General features: G+C 36.9%; 1 protein-coding gene across 1 annotated transcript in view; it reads right to left on the reverse strand.

Annotated features, from left to right (window-relative positions):
- Positions 1-18,584, reverse strand: part of MYO16 (myosin XVI) — a 476,542-nt gene that overhangs the window by 119,051 nt on the left and 338,907 nt on the right. Inside the window, exons 24-26 of the mRNA XM_045567153.1 lie at positions 16,534-16,709; positions 14,057-14,137; positions 13,602-13,807 (exon numbers count right to left, since the gene is read on the reverse strand). Of these exons, the coding sequence (XP_045423109.1) occupies positions 13,602-13,807; positions 14,057-14,137; positions 16,534-16,709 (463 nt within the window). The remainder of the gene's footprint in view (positions 1-13,601; positions 13,808-14,056; positions 14,138-16,533; positions 16,710-18,584) is intronic.

Raw genomic sequence — 18,584 nt, forward strand, 5'->3', positions numbered from 1 at the left:
TGATCACCAATATAAATATGTTCCATTCTTTGACCCAGTACTCACACTCAATATTTAAGGCATTAACAGAAATAGAAATCATATAGAAAATGGAAATGTATCTCAGAAAAATAATGGATTTGAATATCCTGATTTAGTCTACAAGCATTGCCAGAACACTCAATTAGCTGTTGTGGTTAAGATTACCTTGTACATAGCAGATAATCCATAAATACTTGTGGAAGGAAGAAAGGAAAGAAGAGGTGAGTAAGAAAAGGGAAGGAAACAGAAGAGAAAGGAGAGGGGAATGTTCAAAATTATGGCCCAGAAAGTGTTATGGTATCCTTAGGAGATAATCATATGGGTCAGTCTTCAACATGTCTTGCCTATCTTAAATAGTCTGTATCTTATCAGCAACTTACCTACTTCCCTGGCCCCAACCCAGCCACCCATAGCTTTTAAAAAGCCCTGGTGGTCTACTGAGCATCCATGGTGGAGTGGCACTGATTTAAAGAATTGTCTGAAGGGCATTTGGGGTGTGAGTGTGTGCATGTGTGCATGTTTAATGCCGCGGATTTTAAAAACATTAGCAGTAGCACAAGAAGGAAAAAAATTCCCTGGAAAATGCCCAATGATAACCTGAAATTTGCATCAATTATTTTTAGGGCAACAACATAATTATAAGACATCAAACTTGTCCTAGGTCCAGTGAAAGGTGCTGGGGACACATTCTAAAATGGGGTACTTGCATCAGGTCACTCAGCTTGCATCTAGATAAGGTTGTAAGAAGATATGGAATAATGAAAGAGTAAATTCTTTCTTTATTTCAAATCTTTTCTATTCCAATTACAGAGATCTGGAACAGGAAACGACACTGCTACCATTTCATTTCTAAGGTACACTATAACATGGAGTGCAAACATGGAACATGCACCTGCCCCATGAGAGATTTACTAAGAGGATTCAATCTGAATTGTGAAGCTGATAAGCCTGGGAAACAAGCAGCACAACCAGAGCGCAGAAGCTGCTTTGAGATGAGACCTTTGATCAAGGTCTGAACAAGCACACTGGGCTAGGTGTTAAGGGAAATGCATTGCCTGTTTTCATGATGTGTGTATGCTTTATTGGAAGTAATGATCGGAGTATAACAGAGAATTAGAAGTCAACATATAAAATATCTAATTAAGTGCTGAACTATGTATTCAAGGGTGGGAAGGTCATTATAGCATTAAAGTTGGTCTTAAATGGAGTGTGCGGGTCATAGAAGATGGATTGTCCTGTATGCATACCTGCCCCAAATGTATCTTTCACAGGGATAGGAATGGTAGATTTTATTTAATAGGCCACATAATGACTACTCTTTAAAAGTCTCTTCCTGGTAATTCTATAAAAGTCAATCTTAAAATGATGTGTAGGTTATCACTAAGGAAAAATATGTAGGTGTAATTTTCTTGTTTTACTCTATTGTTAAATAATCATTGATTTACTAAATCTGATGTATAAATGGTTACTTTCACTTCTTAGCCTTGTAGAGACCTAATAGAAGTTTATTTAAAACAGAGAACACATAATTTTGATGAATGCCATATTCAGCATTCTAATTTGTGAATGGGACTCTGATTTTTAATGTCATAATTATCAGAGCTGGAAAAAGGTCCCATTGCCCCGTCTCCTACCATTCATCAATAGTCGAGATTGTTCACATCATTCCTAGTAAAGTATTTCCCTATTGATCCCTCTCTATATACACTGACAACTTTCACGACATTTGGTAATAGCATTTATCGCTCTGCAAATTTCATTGTTTTGAATATATTAAAAACTCCATTCTAATATAAGGTTATTCATGTTTTGATAGCTATGGAGAGAGTACTTGAGATCCTACACAGAAATATATTTTTTTGTCATAAATTGGGAGATACTTGTAAGAATACTAAAGTTTAGAGATATTTTGTCAACATCATTTTCATTCTTTAGCAAATGTTGTGTTTTTTGTAAACTATGGATTTCTAGACAAGAAAACATATTACTTTTACTTCAAAATTAAATTGTTGAAAGTTGACATCTTTATTTTACATAATACAAATATTTACTAATTAAATTGCCACAAAAGTAAGTTTTTCAGTTTAACTACTAGGGTCTTACAATGACATAGTTGGTAGTAGAGCATTCTGTATTTTGTGGAAATATTATAAAGTAGGTCAACTCTTAACTGTGAATTTCCCTTACTTTAAAAATAGCATCTTCCCTAAACATGAGATCACCAATAAAGTGTCTATTGTGATTTGATGTTTTTATCCCTAAAAATACTTCTGCTGCATAAATTGATCCTTTTCCTCGGGAATATTACAGAAAATGTTGTTAGTTAACAAACATTTCAAAGAACTAAGGAAGGAAAACCAAATGTAACCTTTTAAAAGTATAAAATAGAAGTATCAATCTAAGCACTGTTGTATAGTTACCACATTAGTAGAAATTTCAGAAAATGTCTTGAAGTGCTTTTTTTGGAGAGTAAGATTATTAAACTCTGACAACGTCAAGACCTGGGATCATTGTCTCATACTAAGGTCTAAATGGCTATCTTAAAATGGAAATAATTAGGCATAATTAAACCAAATATTTTAAGCTGGTAGGATAATGACAGCAATATTTCTTTGGCCCACTTACATATCCTGTATGGGATATCAATAAAACACTGTATCTTAGACACAAAATTTAGAACTTAACTATAAAACTATATAGAAAACTCAAACATTTGTTGTTCCTGTCTTAGTCCATTCAACAAATATTTGCCGGCCAGCTATGATGTACCAGACAGTGGGCATACAGTAGAACTTCCTTAACAGAGCTGATCGTCCACTGGGAACGACAGAGTAAAGAATCCTGGGGATGAAATGCCATGAGACTTAGGAAGAGATAGTGCAGTGCAAAGGTCGCTAGGGTAACCATATGCCCTGGTTGGCCAGGGGCAGTCCCAGTTGATACCCGTATTCCTGGCAAAATTACTAACAGTGCCCCGTTTCACTATAAAACATGTCCTGGCTTGGTCAATGTACTGTATGGTACCCTTGTCTTTGGCAATGTAAAGTTTAAGATTCTAGAATAATTCTGCCTGTAATATACTTCTTTAGAGACTAGGGATAGATTTCTAGGGTTAGCATGTATGAGATTGGTGCCCCAATAGCTGTGTCTACTATTTAATCACTGGACTCTCAGAGTGAAGATCATGAGACACTTGGCACTGAATGAACACAACATGTGAGGCCCTTCCCTTAAAGAGCCACATGTATTAAAATGACTTATGGACTGAATGTGTCTCCTTAAAATTCATATATTGAAGCCCCAATCCCCATCGTGATGGAGATGGGGCCTTTGCGAGATAATTAAGGTTAAATGAGGTCATAAGGGTGGGGCCCTGATCCAATAGGATTAGGGTCCTTACAAGAAGAGACAGGGGAGCTAGCATTTTCCCCACCCCCTCCTCACCCTCCGCCCCATGTGCAAGTACCTAGGAAAAGCCACAGGGTCACATGAGCACCCAGTGAGGAGGTAGCCCTCTGCAACCCAAGGGGAGAGCGCTCATCGGACAGGAACCTGTTGGCACTGTGATCTTGAACTTCCAGCCTCCAGAACTATGAGAAAATGAATGTTGTTTAAGTACCCAGTCTGTGGTGTTTCGATGTGGCAGCCCAATGCAATGACTGACAGCTCAGACTATAGCACTGAAGAGCTCCCAGCTCCACCAAGATGTCTGGGATGTTTACAGCAAAGACTGAGCAAAATAAGACAATTGAAAGGATGATTTGGGGATGATAATTTCACTTATACATATGAAATTTCTGACTTTTAACTCAGAAAGGCAAGATAATCAGATTTGGGATTTCAATTCCTTTGGAATTGAATATCTCTGGACTTTAATTTACAAGGTATATTAATCTTTGAACTTTCATTTCTCACTGGAAACTTAATAATGGAGGAAGATTTATAGTCACATATGGAGACTATCTAGGCTATTGGGATTTTATTATTAGAACTGCTCTTTTGTTTTATTCTAACGTTTTCATTAATTCTGGTTGGAGAATCCCTGATGAACTATATTGGACAATGTGTCAGGACAAGAGCTGGGAGGGGAAATAGAATGTATTTACAGTCCTGAATATAGAGTGGCCTTGAGGTAGATAAAGTAATGTACTGTTGACCCATTTCAGCATCTTTGGGTATAAAGTCTATGTTGCTTATTAGTGATTCCAGAGGGGTACACAGTGGAGAAGTGGGGTTCTCATGAAGATTGGGCAATGTTCTGAAAGACTGCAGATATCCTCCCAGGGGTACAGTCGCTCCCATTAGGCCTACCGGATAAGTGCAGTTGTTCCAGAAAACAAAACACTGCAAAGGGTGAGACAAGGAAACTTCCTCTTCCTGTGTGATGTTCCCTGAGAGACAGAGGTGGCCCGGCATGCTGGTCCACCCTCTCACACATCCCACTGCCTAAAGGAAGGTGAAGTGATGGATTCATCTAATGGTAATTTTGGGAAGAAGAAATAGAACATTCTCAGCTACTTGTGAACAAACTGCTTGCAAAGAGACAGTTGTTTTCTTCTGCTTCTCCAAGCCCCAAGATTCAGAATTCTGAGATTAAATTATTTTACAAGAAGATTTAGAATTCTGGGATTGAATGTTTTATGGATCTCACAATTATATTAAAAATACCACGCAACTGTCAAAACATTGAATTCAGGTTGCAAATAGATTCCTGTCTATTTTCCTGGAATAGCAGTAATCACTTTGGTTTCATTTGTTTGTGTTGAATATTTGCTCAGTGGAATTATATATTTGTTTTAAGTCATTTGGGCTCGTCAGGCTTGGGTATTTTTTTCCAAGGCTGTTAGGAAGTTATTTTCATTTTTCACCTTGTTTTAAATGAAAACGTACGGTTCTCCATTTTTAAGCATCACTCTTCTGGAGCTGATTTTCCAGAGGCTGTGACTGATTTGGCCTCATTCCATCACCTAGCCACCTTGTACAATTGCACGAACCTGCGAGAAACTCTACAGTAGGAACTGGATTATTCTTCAGGAAACAGAATAAAGAGAGCCCAGACTGTAAGGTCCAGCACTGCATTTTGGAAATCTACAGGGACTTCTTTTCACCTTTAATGTTGCAGTGCTGCGTGGCACACCTGTGCCTGTGGATACTAACGACAATAAAACATAAGAGATGGAGTATCACAGTCGAAAAAGTGGAAAGAGCAGTTACTTTGGAACAGGACCAATACCAGGACAAATCTTGCACCCTGCACTGGTTAGAGACACCCTCAGGGATGAGGTGAGACTTTGAACGAGCACCTAACTCTTTAGAACATCAGCTTTTTCAGCTATAATATAGAAATGCTGGTAATAATAAAACTCATGGAGTGTTACGAAGATTAAATGAGATAAGCTCTTCTTGTGAAGAGCTTAGCATAGTGGCCAGTCCCTAGTAAGTACTGATACATGTTATTGAGAGTAAAGTTAAATAAAAAAATAGGACAACTATTCATTATGTAACAACTAATGTCTACATAATGAGAGTAGTTACCCTAAGTGGTTATTACAAGGAATAGGATAAGGAACGTAGAGGAAAGAGTTTAGAGCCTGGCTCACAGTGGGTGCACCATGGCACCCAGTGGTGATGACCACGATGCTACTGCTGAGGGTGACTCCCTAGTCACATTGATGTTTTCATTTACTAAAATGTTTGCATAAAATAAGAGTGAATGCATAAGTAGTGAAGAAATGAATGATGAAGGAAGGAGTGAATGCTGTCATGGGGATCTATCGCATGGTAGAGTAGAAATTAGGATCTGAGCCACACTGTGAAAGCAAATATTTAGCTCACCTGTCATTATCTGTCCTTTTTTCTGAAGAATTTTTCCCTAACACTCTTAGAAAAGTGAGTGGGATTGGATCAAGGATTAGCTGTCCTTGGGCCAAAACCACCCACCTGCTGTTTTTGTCAGCTTACTGGAAGAGCACCTCATCCATTCATTTATATGTTGTCTAGGGCTGATCTCTGCTGTGTCAGAGACCACACGGCCGGCAAGTCTATAATACTTAGTATTTGGTCCTTTAGAGAAAAAGGTTGCAGAACCTGGAATTAGATTACGGGGGAAATTATGATCTGTAATCCACAGAGCAGTATAACAAATTCCCAGTAAAGATATACTTCACTATGTTTAAGTTCAAATGACTTCTAAAAGCTGTTACTTAAGCTTCTCTTGTATTTTATATTTCATTGAAAAGTTACAAGTCCTCTTCCCTTCCAAACTTCATTAAGCCTTAGATAAATCGGCTAACTCTGCAGAACAGTTTTAGCAGAAAGAATATGGCTAAGACTTGGCAAAATTACCTTGCAGAAAATATATCCTTTGCCAATTAAAGCTGTTAGAATGTTTAATATCTCCTGACCTTATTAATTCCCATTTATTTAAAAGATGTATTGACAGTAACTGGCATCTCTCGCATGTATCAAGACAACCTTTTGGACGCTTTCTGCACAGACTGTGACTCCGGCGAGTGGCTGCTTCCCTGGGTGGCCGCTGCCCGTTAGTTTTAATCCAATAAGATGAAGTGTGTCTTCTTTCATCCCTCTCCCCACACCCAATTTAATGTCATGGCTGGGTTCTTGCACAGCGTGGCCATTCAGCAACAACTGTGTCATTTAAACAAGCTAAATGGTTCAGACTATTTCTGCTAGGGATTTCATCCAGTGACAATCTAAACAGACAGCTCATGGTCCCTCACCATGCCAAGCATAATACCAAACTCGCTGGTGCTTTTCCTGGACTAGTCCCTCTGTCTTTTCCAAATAAGTTCTCCTCATTAAATAGCAAACCTCTCCATTTAGTGATGTTGTCCTACTCTCCCCTGCCAACCATAAATAATCCCTTAAATGAATGATGGGCATGACCCATAAAAGCCTGCCACCCAGGGTTAGAGTTAGACTCCAAAGGGTGTCCCTCCTAAACCTGCAAGGGAATGACAAGCGAGAGGAACAACACTCTGAGAAGAGAGGAGATAGGTGTGACTAAACTCTGGCACAGTTCTTGATTACCACTGAAAAAAGATATGGATTATAATGTCATAAGCATACAGGGTGTTCAAGAATGCTTTGGGAAAGATGTTCAGGGCCATATAAGACATGACCTTCAAAGATATTTCAAAGCCATTTTTTTCAGGGTGGCCCCCTATGATTCTTTTCCTCAATTCTATAATTTGGGGAAAAAAGGCTGATAGTATTTATTCTATTATTCAACACACTAAACTAACATACACTTAGTGGGGAGAGATGAAAATGATAGCAATTCATAGGTATTATTAGCATGGCTACGGAAGACTTTCTTACTGTTTCCAACTACTTGCATGTTCTTTCTTTAAAGGATGTGGTAGCTTATCTCGAAATTGATACCGGCAATCGCTTCCTTCCCATTGAAAATATCTGGGCTGGTTTGTGTCTACTTTGACCAATAAACACAGGGAGAGTAACAGTGTGCCAGTCCCAGGCCTAGCTTTTATGAGAACCACAAGCTTCCTTTCTTGTCCACTGGAAACCTGACCCACTAGGTAAGAAGTCCAGGCTGTTCTGGAGTGAGAGTCACATGGAGGAACAGAGAGGCACCAGACGTATGAATGGAGAAACCACCCGTGCACCCAGCCTGGTCAGGCCTCAGCTAACACCAGCCTCTTCTGCTACATGGCTGCAATTGCAGGAGGGACCCCAAGTAACAATTGTTCCACTGATCCCAGTTAACCCACAGAACTGGGAGAAATAATGAATAGCTGTTTTATACCACTGAGTTTTGGGGTGGTCTGACACACAGCAACAGATAACTGAGCCAGAAGTTTATGCGTCTCCAACTCTTTGCTTCGGGTTTTGCGGTACCTCCTTATGAGGAGGACACTTCACCCTATAGGTGTTGGTCTTGGCCAAGTGACGGCTTTAACCAATGGAATATATGGGAGTAACATGGGCCACCCTCAGCAGAATTTGAAACACCCATTCAGCCCTTTCTCTTCTTCCCCTGACTCAGGAAGAACATATCCTAGATCTGGGCTCTTCCTTAAACCTGGATCCCTTACTGAAAAAAAGACTGTGGTCAGAGTTGATCTGAGCTTAAGTGTGCTATCTCCAAACCACACCCAAACCTAGCCTAAGAGAGAAAAAAACCTTTGCTGGTACAAGCCACTGATTTGGGGTTTCTTTGTTCTACAGAACATGTTGATGAGACCTGCCTTTTACAAAGCCATCAGTAAGAGATCTCACAAACTGAAGCGTCAGATCAACATTAGAGAAAAGTTATTGTGGTCTTTTGAGGGCTCGGTCAGATCTCTTCCACTGAGCTCACAGGGTCTGGATGCAGAGGCGCGAAGGGTGACCGTGTTTGCTAGAGCCAGGCAAGGCCCCCTCGTGGCCTCGTCCAGAGGTCAGCAGACTTTTTTTGTAAAGGTCCAGAGAGTGAATATTTCAGGCTTTGCATGCCAAGAGGCAAAACTGAGGATATGATATAGGGACTTACATAACCATTTAAAATGTAACCATTTAAAAATGTAAAAAAAAAATATTCTTAGCTCTCAGGCCACAGGGAAGCAGATGGCAGGCCGGATCTGGCCTGTGGGCTGTAGTTTTCTAACCTCTGGTCTATCGTCGAGATGAGCACACGCACGGGTATTTCCAGTACGATCTGGTAAGTGGATGATACGTGTGTTACACAAGACCTTCCTGAAACCTAGAGAAGACCAATCTGGGTTCTTATAAAACGTCTTCCAGAGGAGACGATACCTGACTGAACCCTGAATAGCAAGTGAAGGGAAAAGGTGGAAAAGATGATGAGATTATATGAACAAAGTCTGAGAGTTTTTGAAACCACATGATATGTGCAGATAAACTATATTTCCTCCCATTAATACAAAAAATATGAAATAACACAAACATAGTACCCAAAACTTCCAAACACAGTGTGTCCAGCGTTGCTGTCTATTGACAGTACACACACACACACACACACACACACACACACACACACACACACTTGTGACACGGCTGTTTTAGTCGGCTTGGGCTCCCACATAACAAAGTACCCTAGACTGGGCGGCTTAAACACAGAAATGTATTTCTCACACTTCTGGAGCCTCAGAAGGCCAAGATCAAGGTGCCACCCAATTGAGGGTGAGGGCCCTCCCCTGGCTTGCAGAGGGCTGCCTGCACTATAGCTGTGTCCTAGCATGGGGGAGGGTTGGTGGGGGAGAGAAGAGGGGGCCTCTTGGGTGTCTCTGCTTACAAGGTCATTATTCCTATCAGATCAGCACCACACTCTTATGACCTCACTTAACCTTAATTATCTTCTTATAGGCTCCATCACTGAATAGAGTAACATGAATTTGGGGGCACACATTCGATCCATACCAGTAGGCAATACAATCAAGCATAATAGTTTTGCTGCTTCTTTCATTGTTCCTCATATCTCCAAACTTGTGAATTCTCTTGTCATGGGAGACAAAGTCCTGAAGTCCTTATCATCCCACTCTGAAGCTGTATTACACAAGGAATACACAGGAATACATATCAACAGGCATACTTCTACATTGAATCAAAATGGGATCCTCTAAACCAAAACAATTCTCCAGTTTCAATTAGGAAGACTAAGAATGATGAACAGTTATGAGAGCCAGGACACGATGCTGTAAATTTATAATCTCACAAACATCTGCAAATTCCAAGGAAATGTCCATTATCCACGTTTATTGTCATGACTGATTTTAGAAACAATAAATGCTATTAAAATAAGTGGTTGCTTGCTTCCAAACTGCAAAACTGTACTTCTTATTTTTTTTGTGCAAAATTTTTGTGATAATTTTTTGACAGGTTTTAATTTTCTAACAGTTACAACAAGGTGATATGAATAGAAAATAAATATTTTGCATAGGAATAATACATTCTGTTATTTTGGCAACCAAAATTTTCTATTAAATTTAACCTCCTGGCTTTGTTTTTATAATGATGTCCATTGTCTGGGGGCATTTCAAAGCCCTGATAAGCTTTCTGAATACTCAAGAAATGTTAAATTATATTACTTCTTGATGTAACGGTATGTTGACTGTTTTTTATTCAAGGTCTATATAGAAACTGATACTCTCTCTAAGGACCAATGTTGTTTTTGATATTATTCCAGACTGGCATCCTAAATTTAGTAGAGACAGTAGCAAATTTCCACTAAAATAGATTATTAATTCCATTTCCACTGATATGCCATTGCAGATAAAGATGACAATAAGAAATCCCATCTCCTTTTAAATAAGGGAATGTTGAAAGAAAGAAATTCAAAGATTTACCAAAAAGCATCATTTCCTATCCTCACTATCTTTTTTACTCACTGTACTTTTAAAAGTCTGGCTATGGTCTATTATGCAGAAACAGTACTTTAAATTGGACAAGCGTCAATCTCCAATGCCAGGTTCATTCTGAAATTGATTACCAAACACCTATAAATCACAAGCTTTGTGATTGAAAAAGATATGATTCCTGCTTAGAAGAAGTCATAGTCTATTAAGAGATGTATCCATATAAATATTGTACTTAATTTTAAAAGATATTAATTGTATATACTATTTTAACAGAAATTAGTCTTAATAGAGTGTATATATCAAACTAAACTTGAGAAAATACAGAAAGAAAAGGTACAAATAATTTTCTAATCTCATAATATGTGATCTCTCTCTCTCCATCTCTCTCTCACACACACACGTTCTCCACCTTATCCTGGGGTAATAGAGCAATTTGGTTAAACGGCTTGTGGAATAGGAAGATTCATGTAAGCTACCAAAGGTTACACTAGAGAACCAGTGAGGGACCCGTTTACTACAGACCGTCTTTGATGTCATGATTCTAAGATAAGAACAAAATGAAGAAACAGAAGAAAATGCACTAAATGAACTTTTTATCATTCATTGAATGAGATGAATCCTATTTCACATAGGGTTAAACAAAACAAAACAGAAGCATTGTCCCCAAGTGACTAGAGATTTGACGTCAGTGGTTCTCAAAGAGCTGTCTGCATAGCAACAGCTTCACTATCACCTGGAAACTTGTAAGAAATGCAATGCACAGGGCTCACCTATAGCTACTGAATTTGAATTCTGGGGTTGGTGCCTGGGAATCTGTATTTTAACAAGCCTCCAAGGGATTCTGATGTGCACTAATGTTGGAGAACTGCTGTTCCAGGCAATGCTTGGAAAGGAAGTTACTACTGTTCTGTTAACCAAACTGCAATTTATTAAGGCCTCTGAGACCACCTGCTACTAGCAGCTATTGATAACTACCTTACGCCTAACCCTGGGACAGGCGTTCTCAGCTCTGTTTTCTATTGAATCACATATGGAGCTACAAACCAGGGGGTGCTTGGATCCCACTCCCTGCTGATTCTGATTCAGAAAGTCTAGGGTAAATTTTAGGAATCTGTTGTTTTAAACTTATACACCGGCAGGTTTAAAACTCAACCCAAAGACCACTTGTATTTAAAGGGGTGGGAGGGCTGACCTTTAGCATACAAACTATAATGTGTAAGAAATACATGCTGTCAACAAGCCTAACATCTCTGAAAACTATAAATGGATTTCCACCTAAGGAATAGAAAGGAACAGGTTAAGAGCTGTCCTTCCAAATGCCCCTTAATGTACAATAGTCAGCGTCTCAGTGACATGACACCACCACTCCTATCCAGAAAGACCTGTAACATTAACTATTATGTCCAGCTTTAATTTATACCTACCTTCACATTTATTCCTTGTAAATTAGGTGCCAATGTGTCCCCTGTCTTATTTATAAGCACGTTTTAAAAGCAAACATCTTGTCTATCTGAAATAGTCCACAGTTTAAAAACATTCAGTCCCCTGGTGATTACATCTGTCTTCTGTCCTCTGAAGATATCCTATCAATCCCTTTAAAGTGGATGGCTCAAGCTGAACTCATATATTTATTTTTTTTCTTTGTGTCTGTGTGAAATTTATCAAAATGCACAATAGATAAAAATTACTTTTTTCTTCTAGAAAAACAAATCTCATAAAAATTGAACTCAGAATGTTAGCCATAGTTTAAATATTATGTCCTTTGTTCTGAACTTAATATTTCCTATTTAGTGATTTAGGTTTGCTGGCCTGTTTATTTTTTTGTTTGTTTACCAGAAAACTTCAAACTAGTGGCTCACATTGAACTAGTCAATAAGTTTTAAAATTTCTTTTTTTAGATGAATGATTTATCAAATAAAATGTTCATACTATAGTCATACCACTAGTTTTTAAATATAAATGCCAAATATTACAATCATGATATTGGTATCCTTTTACATCAGTATTGTCTTAAAATTTAATCTTATGTTATATGGGATTACCAAAAAGCTTTTTGATTTTCTTTTTGCTCATCCCCTTTATTTTTTGAATGCCTAAAAACTGACATTCTCATTATCTTCACCAGGATTAATATCTTTATTTGAAAGCCTTCTCTGATCCCAAATTGCCTTTGTCCTGTGCTTCTATAACACTTTGTGCATATTCTAACAATTAATAGTACTAAATACCCTTTATTTCTATATGTATTCCCCCCATCAAACTGGGAACTTCACTAAGCTAAAGTGTATATAAACAGCAATGTATCTAACCTAAAGATATGGTCTAGAATAGTTCTTATTAGCATATATTTGTAAACTAAGTTAATATCCCCCAACAAATTTCTCTAGAACGAATTTATCAGTGGATATTATAAGTTTGGTGAAAATCAGACTAAGGTTTCTGATTAAATAAAAATACATATGAACAAAATATAGCCTGAGAAGATGACATTGCTTTGGGTGAGTATAGGTGCTCCTTGCAAATGAGAGAATGCTACAGTGGGAGAAGGGCTAATATGTATACAAATATGAGGCCAGACAACATGAATTTATCCTGGCAATTAGTTCACTGTCTTGTACATAGTATGCTTTTGTATTGAATTTATCTAAAACAGGGGTCAACAAACTTCTCTTCCAAATAGTTTTAAATATTATAAATATTTTACACATATGTTATACCATAGCATACCATCTCTGTTGCCACTGGAGTGCAAAAAAGGTCACAGACCATACGTAAACAAATGTTTGTGGTTATGTTCCAATAAAACTTTATTTGCAAAAACATGTGGTAGCCTATATTTGGCCCATAAGTATAGTTTGTCAATCCTTGATCTAAAAAAATATTTTGTTCATATATATAAAAGAAGAAATAATCACATATATATATTTTTCTTTTAAATAATAAATTTTATGTAAACATTATATGTAATAATTTTAGAAATCTTTAAATCCAAGGAAATTGCCACATTTAAAAGTTATGAAAATGGTTTCTAAGGTATTGTCTTCAGTAAAATTTAATAACTTTTATATAAGTTTTGTCAGTGTATTTCATTGTTTTCCAGAGTATGTCTTTTACTCAAGATAGGAGAATATAAACAATAAAAGCAACACCAAAAAAGAAAACAGAAGATCCTTGCAGCAATATTACCAGTATGCTACACTGAACAATGGAGGAAACAATGATTTTAAGAGCAGACGAATTTACCTTGACAGGAAATCCAAGAAGGAAAGGCGAACGGGGTATCCATAACGGAAGATCTTCACCATCTCCAGGACCCCAATATATTGTAGCTGAGCAGACACATAAAAATTATCAAAAGTATCTGGCAGCTTTGAATTGTTGGGCCTGATGCAATGAATGAAGTGTGGGGTGCACTTCTGAAGCTTTCCAATAATATCCGTTAGTGATTTCTAAGGAGAGAATAAAACCCAACTAATTCTCCAAGAAGACACTGACTGAAAATATAAAGCAGTTTTTTAATAAAAATCTTTATCTTCAGTCCAATACTATTGTTAATTAGGCATTCACTCACTCAGTGTGTGTGTGCTTTTTTCTGACAGTACTCAAGTTGTCAAAAATGGGAAAAAAAATTGTACATAAACCCTCTACAGTTGATATAAACATACGTTAAGTTTTTGAAATCTAAAAACTTCACTAACCCTGAGTTGTGATGCTATGGTTATTGGATCTCCTCGTTCCAGTCTTTGAAGAAATGTAGATGTTCCTTTCTTTTTTAATAACTGCAATAAAAACAAAAAAAAAGGAAGGAAGGAAAGAAAAAAGAGTAAGCAAGTTTATTTTACTAAATTCCTGTTTAGAAGGAAAAAAACTAAGTCTTGCATTCATGTAAATTCATTTACAGGCAAATATAGATTTAAAACATAGATTATGAAAACCAGTACTCGATTTTTATAATGTTACTCTAAGTTGAGAAAAATAGGCAACATTACTGCCAACCTTTCAAGTACAGGGCTTTTCTATAAATCAGACCTACCACCATCTTGCACCGATTTTAGTTTGAGAATAAACATAGATCTTGATCTGTTTGGTAGTACAATAAACTCACTATCATATCCTGGTTACATTACTAACTGTTCACATTTATCATGAAATGTAGCTTACTCTGAGACAAAAGGACACTATTTTATGTTACAAAGACTTGATGTTTTAACAATCATTGGTTTGTTTCCTTAAATTTAACTACAATCAGGAATTGGATGGATATATGTGTTTAATGCTTTGTTATTTTCTTCCTTTTCTTCTTTCCTATACCTACTATTAGGGGTTAGTAAATTACCTCTCTATGAAAAATGACAATAGACTGTTTTCTTCAGTAAGTAAATACAACTCTTTAAAACAATCATATGTGGCAAAGATTAAATGATAATGGAGATTAAAAAATCAGTGGAAATGAGGCCACTGGGTGAAAAAATAAAGGGCAGAAGGTAATTAATTGAATTCTAGCAGGGGTTAAAAGAAACCTCAACCACTAATGTACTATTACATTTCACCAAGGCACACAGACTTAGACTAACTTATTTATTGATCTAAAATCACTTCTCTTGAAATAAAAGGTCTTGATATAAGAAAAAAATCTGATAAAACATTCTTTTCAATTTAGTGCTGTTGCTATTATGACAATAGCTCATTTGCTCGTGTTACGATGAATTGTCAAGCTGAAGTGATTAATTGCAACTGACAAGGAAATGTACGATGAAGTGATTGGTCCAAGATCAACCTGTTTTCTATAAGCACAACACAAAATATAATGCTCAGTTAAAGAGTGGGTAAAATCTTATTTTTCTGGCCACAAAAGTGGATGTGCAGGAGTGAGGGCAGTTTGAAGGGAAGTGAGGAATGGAACACTTAAGGAATAATCATAATAAATAAATCTTCATTTATTGAAATTGAACATTCAATTTCCCCTTCTGGGTAGAGGAACTACTGTGAATTATCTCCCTTTTGCAGTCCTTTAGGGAAAAGACTAATGGCATCTAGGCCTTGTAGTGTTTAATAATTGAGGTTAAAAATTATAATTTATAGGTGTGTGGTGATTTCTTCCTTTTGATTTTAAGGATGATTGAGAAAGAAAGGGCTGGAAGGTTCAGCAAGATGCCAGGAATAGATATCTTCCTGAGGAAGGGTAACCTTTTGTCTTTTTTTATGTAAAAGATGCCATTTTCTGTGTGATGAGATTGAATTTCTGTGATCATTCAGTTCTAGAACAACTACATTGAAGGATTCTTAATTCTAGGATCTACTGGCTAAAGACACATACACACACACACACACACACACACACACACGCATATTTTAATACACATTTCTGCCACTCTTCTACAATAGAGTTAATTTTAATTATGCTTTTATTGGAATTGGTAAGCTAAAATGTATTCCAGCAAGCTGCAACAACTGCAGTTCTAAAATTGATTGTCCTGAACACCTTCCCAATTACATATCTCATCTTTTATAGTTTTGGTAGATACAAGCAAAACAAACTGGAATACCATCTGGCATGGGATTCTTATGAAAACTAAAACCTATCAGCTTGAAACAACTCTTTACTGAGTTTTTAGCTCTCTTTCACAAATGGAACCTTATGTACAACCAAACTATATGGAACAAATACACATTACAATTTAGTATAATACAAAAATAATTTACAAATCTATAAATGCATAGTGAAAATAATCTAGCATCTGAAAAATATCCTATATCTATAAGAGAAATGACAGTTTACTGTTTAGAGACCTAAATCCTCTGAAGTGATTAATATCAACAGAATAAGATAGCTAAGTTTATCATAAGTCTATTGTCCCTGAAGTTGTAATATGTTCTGTTCATAAAAAAAGCAGTCATAGAAACAAAACATAAATAGCATGCTGCACACACAACCAATACAATTACTAATACTGTACTTATTATTGAATTGTCACCATACTATGCTTTCCTATAACGTTCCCTCATTCTGATGGCTATACTTGAGGTAGGCATTCTTTCCCTTAATTCTTTCTATTAGAATATCTTCTTTCCATTGGTGTTCAAAATCATGCTTTTTTTTTCTAAAAAAAAAGGAAGACGCAAACGTACTAGGTAAACTTTAAAAATAACCAAACAAGAATTGAAAAACTCCTACCTTACTAAGTTCTAGGTAATTCTTGTTTTCTCCGATAATTGAAGAAGCTGTCATTTTCTTATTGAGCAGGGCGGATTTATGTCCTCGGAATTTAAGGGAAGGATAGGAAGATACGAGGTATCCTGTTTGTGACAATTTCGACTGGAACAAATGATTGATCACGACATTTTCACTAGCTAGGAAATAAATGAATACTGTAAGTGGCGCTAACATCATTGTTTACTTGAGCTTAAACTTATTTCTTATGCAAGTACTTTAGCCACTAAACCAATCTGTGTGCAAGATGTAACTGGTACAGTGGATTGAGGAGTGTTCCCCTCCCTCCGTCCTTATTTTACATCCTCCACACTGTTGACAAGTCCTGACCTTCAGTGTCCTTGGCCAGGAGTCTTCATTCACTTTTCCTTTTTCTGCACCTGAGCACCTGGTCCTTCTCTAACTGGGTAACACCTCCTTCTACCCTGGTTGTCAGAACGAAATCTTACCTGCTCAGACCCAAGGGGCTTTTGTGTACTTACCAAGTCACAAAGACTCATGGTTTATGTTAGAAACTCCTCATTGCAGGAAAATAATTACCCAAGAACATATCTCCCCAGGACCTAACCTGTCTCAGAGTAGTATGTAAATGCCAGAGGGAGACCCTGTCTCGCTTGGCTGCATCAGTTGTTAGGTTAAAGAAGGGAAAAGAAGCGTCCTTTTTTATTAATCCAGTTAAGGTGCAAAAGTAAAAGCAAGCTGATATATTTTAGTAGTTAGGTTATAAAAATCTAATAATTCTGGCTTCATATTTCTTTTTTGACACATGAAGGAAAACTTGGAGCTTAGAAGACTGGATTTTGGGTTACAAATTTGAATAGCATAATGAAAACAATGTACGTGGAGGTTAAGAATCTGGAAGGAATTTTTCTTCTATTACTTATATCTGTATGTAGGCAGTTTTCAAGCCTAAGTGTCCTCTCCTGTAAACTAATGATGACAGTACCTATGGTGAAGATTATGGCAAAATTAAAAAGTAAAAGAAGGTTCATAAATTACTTAGGATCATGCTTAGCCCATGAGAGAGTTAGCAATGTTTGTTGCAAAGCAGATCAGTTTCTGTCTTTTCCACAAATTACGTTGCCGCTCAGGTGCAAAATAGGGCACATATACTATATATCTGTAATGCTTTCAGTGAAAAATCCCCACATCAGTAAACAAGCAGAGCAGCAGAAGACCTATCAGGGAAGGGAGCTACAAGTACAGAATGCAAAAGGAAGCCTGAGATGTTGGTTTGAAATTAGAGGTATCAGAATAAATTCATGATTTTTAATAGATAGTTACATATATATATATATATATATATATATATATATATATATTATTTTTACCTATATCTTGAATCTTCAAGTTATGAAAGGGCCTAAAACTGATAATACCCCTGTAGCAATGACTTCCCCCGAACCCTTAGATCTTAGAGTTTCTCAATACCATTCTCTTCTAGGATAAATCAAGGCATCTTGGATAAATGTCTAATTCTAGATCTGAGGCAAGGGAGATGATCCTGAAACACTTTTGGAAGGCGAGATGGTAAGGAAGTACCAAAAAACTCATCAGAACCTGTCTAAAGGACATAGGAACTAACTTGTAGGGGTCCTCACTGGCCAAGTCTTAATTTCAGCATCAATATGACAGCAACAAGTTATGATTCATTGAATAAAATAAGAATCTGCAGGTCCATACTAATAATAAATAAATTGATGAGTAAAAGAGAAGTGGAAATTCTTATGGTAGAATGCTACTGTTGATGGAAAGATGGGGTTAGAAAATAAAAATTTTGCAATCATAACAGAAATAATTGATTTAAGCAAAAATCGTAAATGCATACAAAACTAATGGATAAAAGTTTGATGAGTAACAGAACATGCACATTTCTCAAAGTACTTTCTCACAAATTACTTATCAATAACAAAGAGAAAACAGCAACTTTATATCAGGAAAACCTCAAAGATACCACCATGTCAGTGATCATGGTTAACATGCTTTGAACTGTGTCTGTCCCCATAATAGGATAC

The sequence above is a fragment of the Lemur catta genome, chromosome 13, assembly GCF_020740605.2.
Source record: "Lemur catta isolate mLemCat1 chromosome 13, mLemCat1.pri, whole genome shotgun sequence".
Lineage (NCBI taxonomy): Eukaryota > Metazoa > Chordata > Mammalia > Primates > Lemuridae > Lemur > Lemur catta.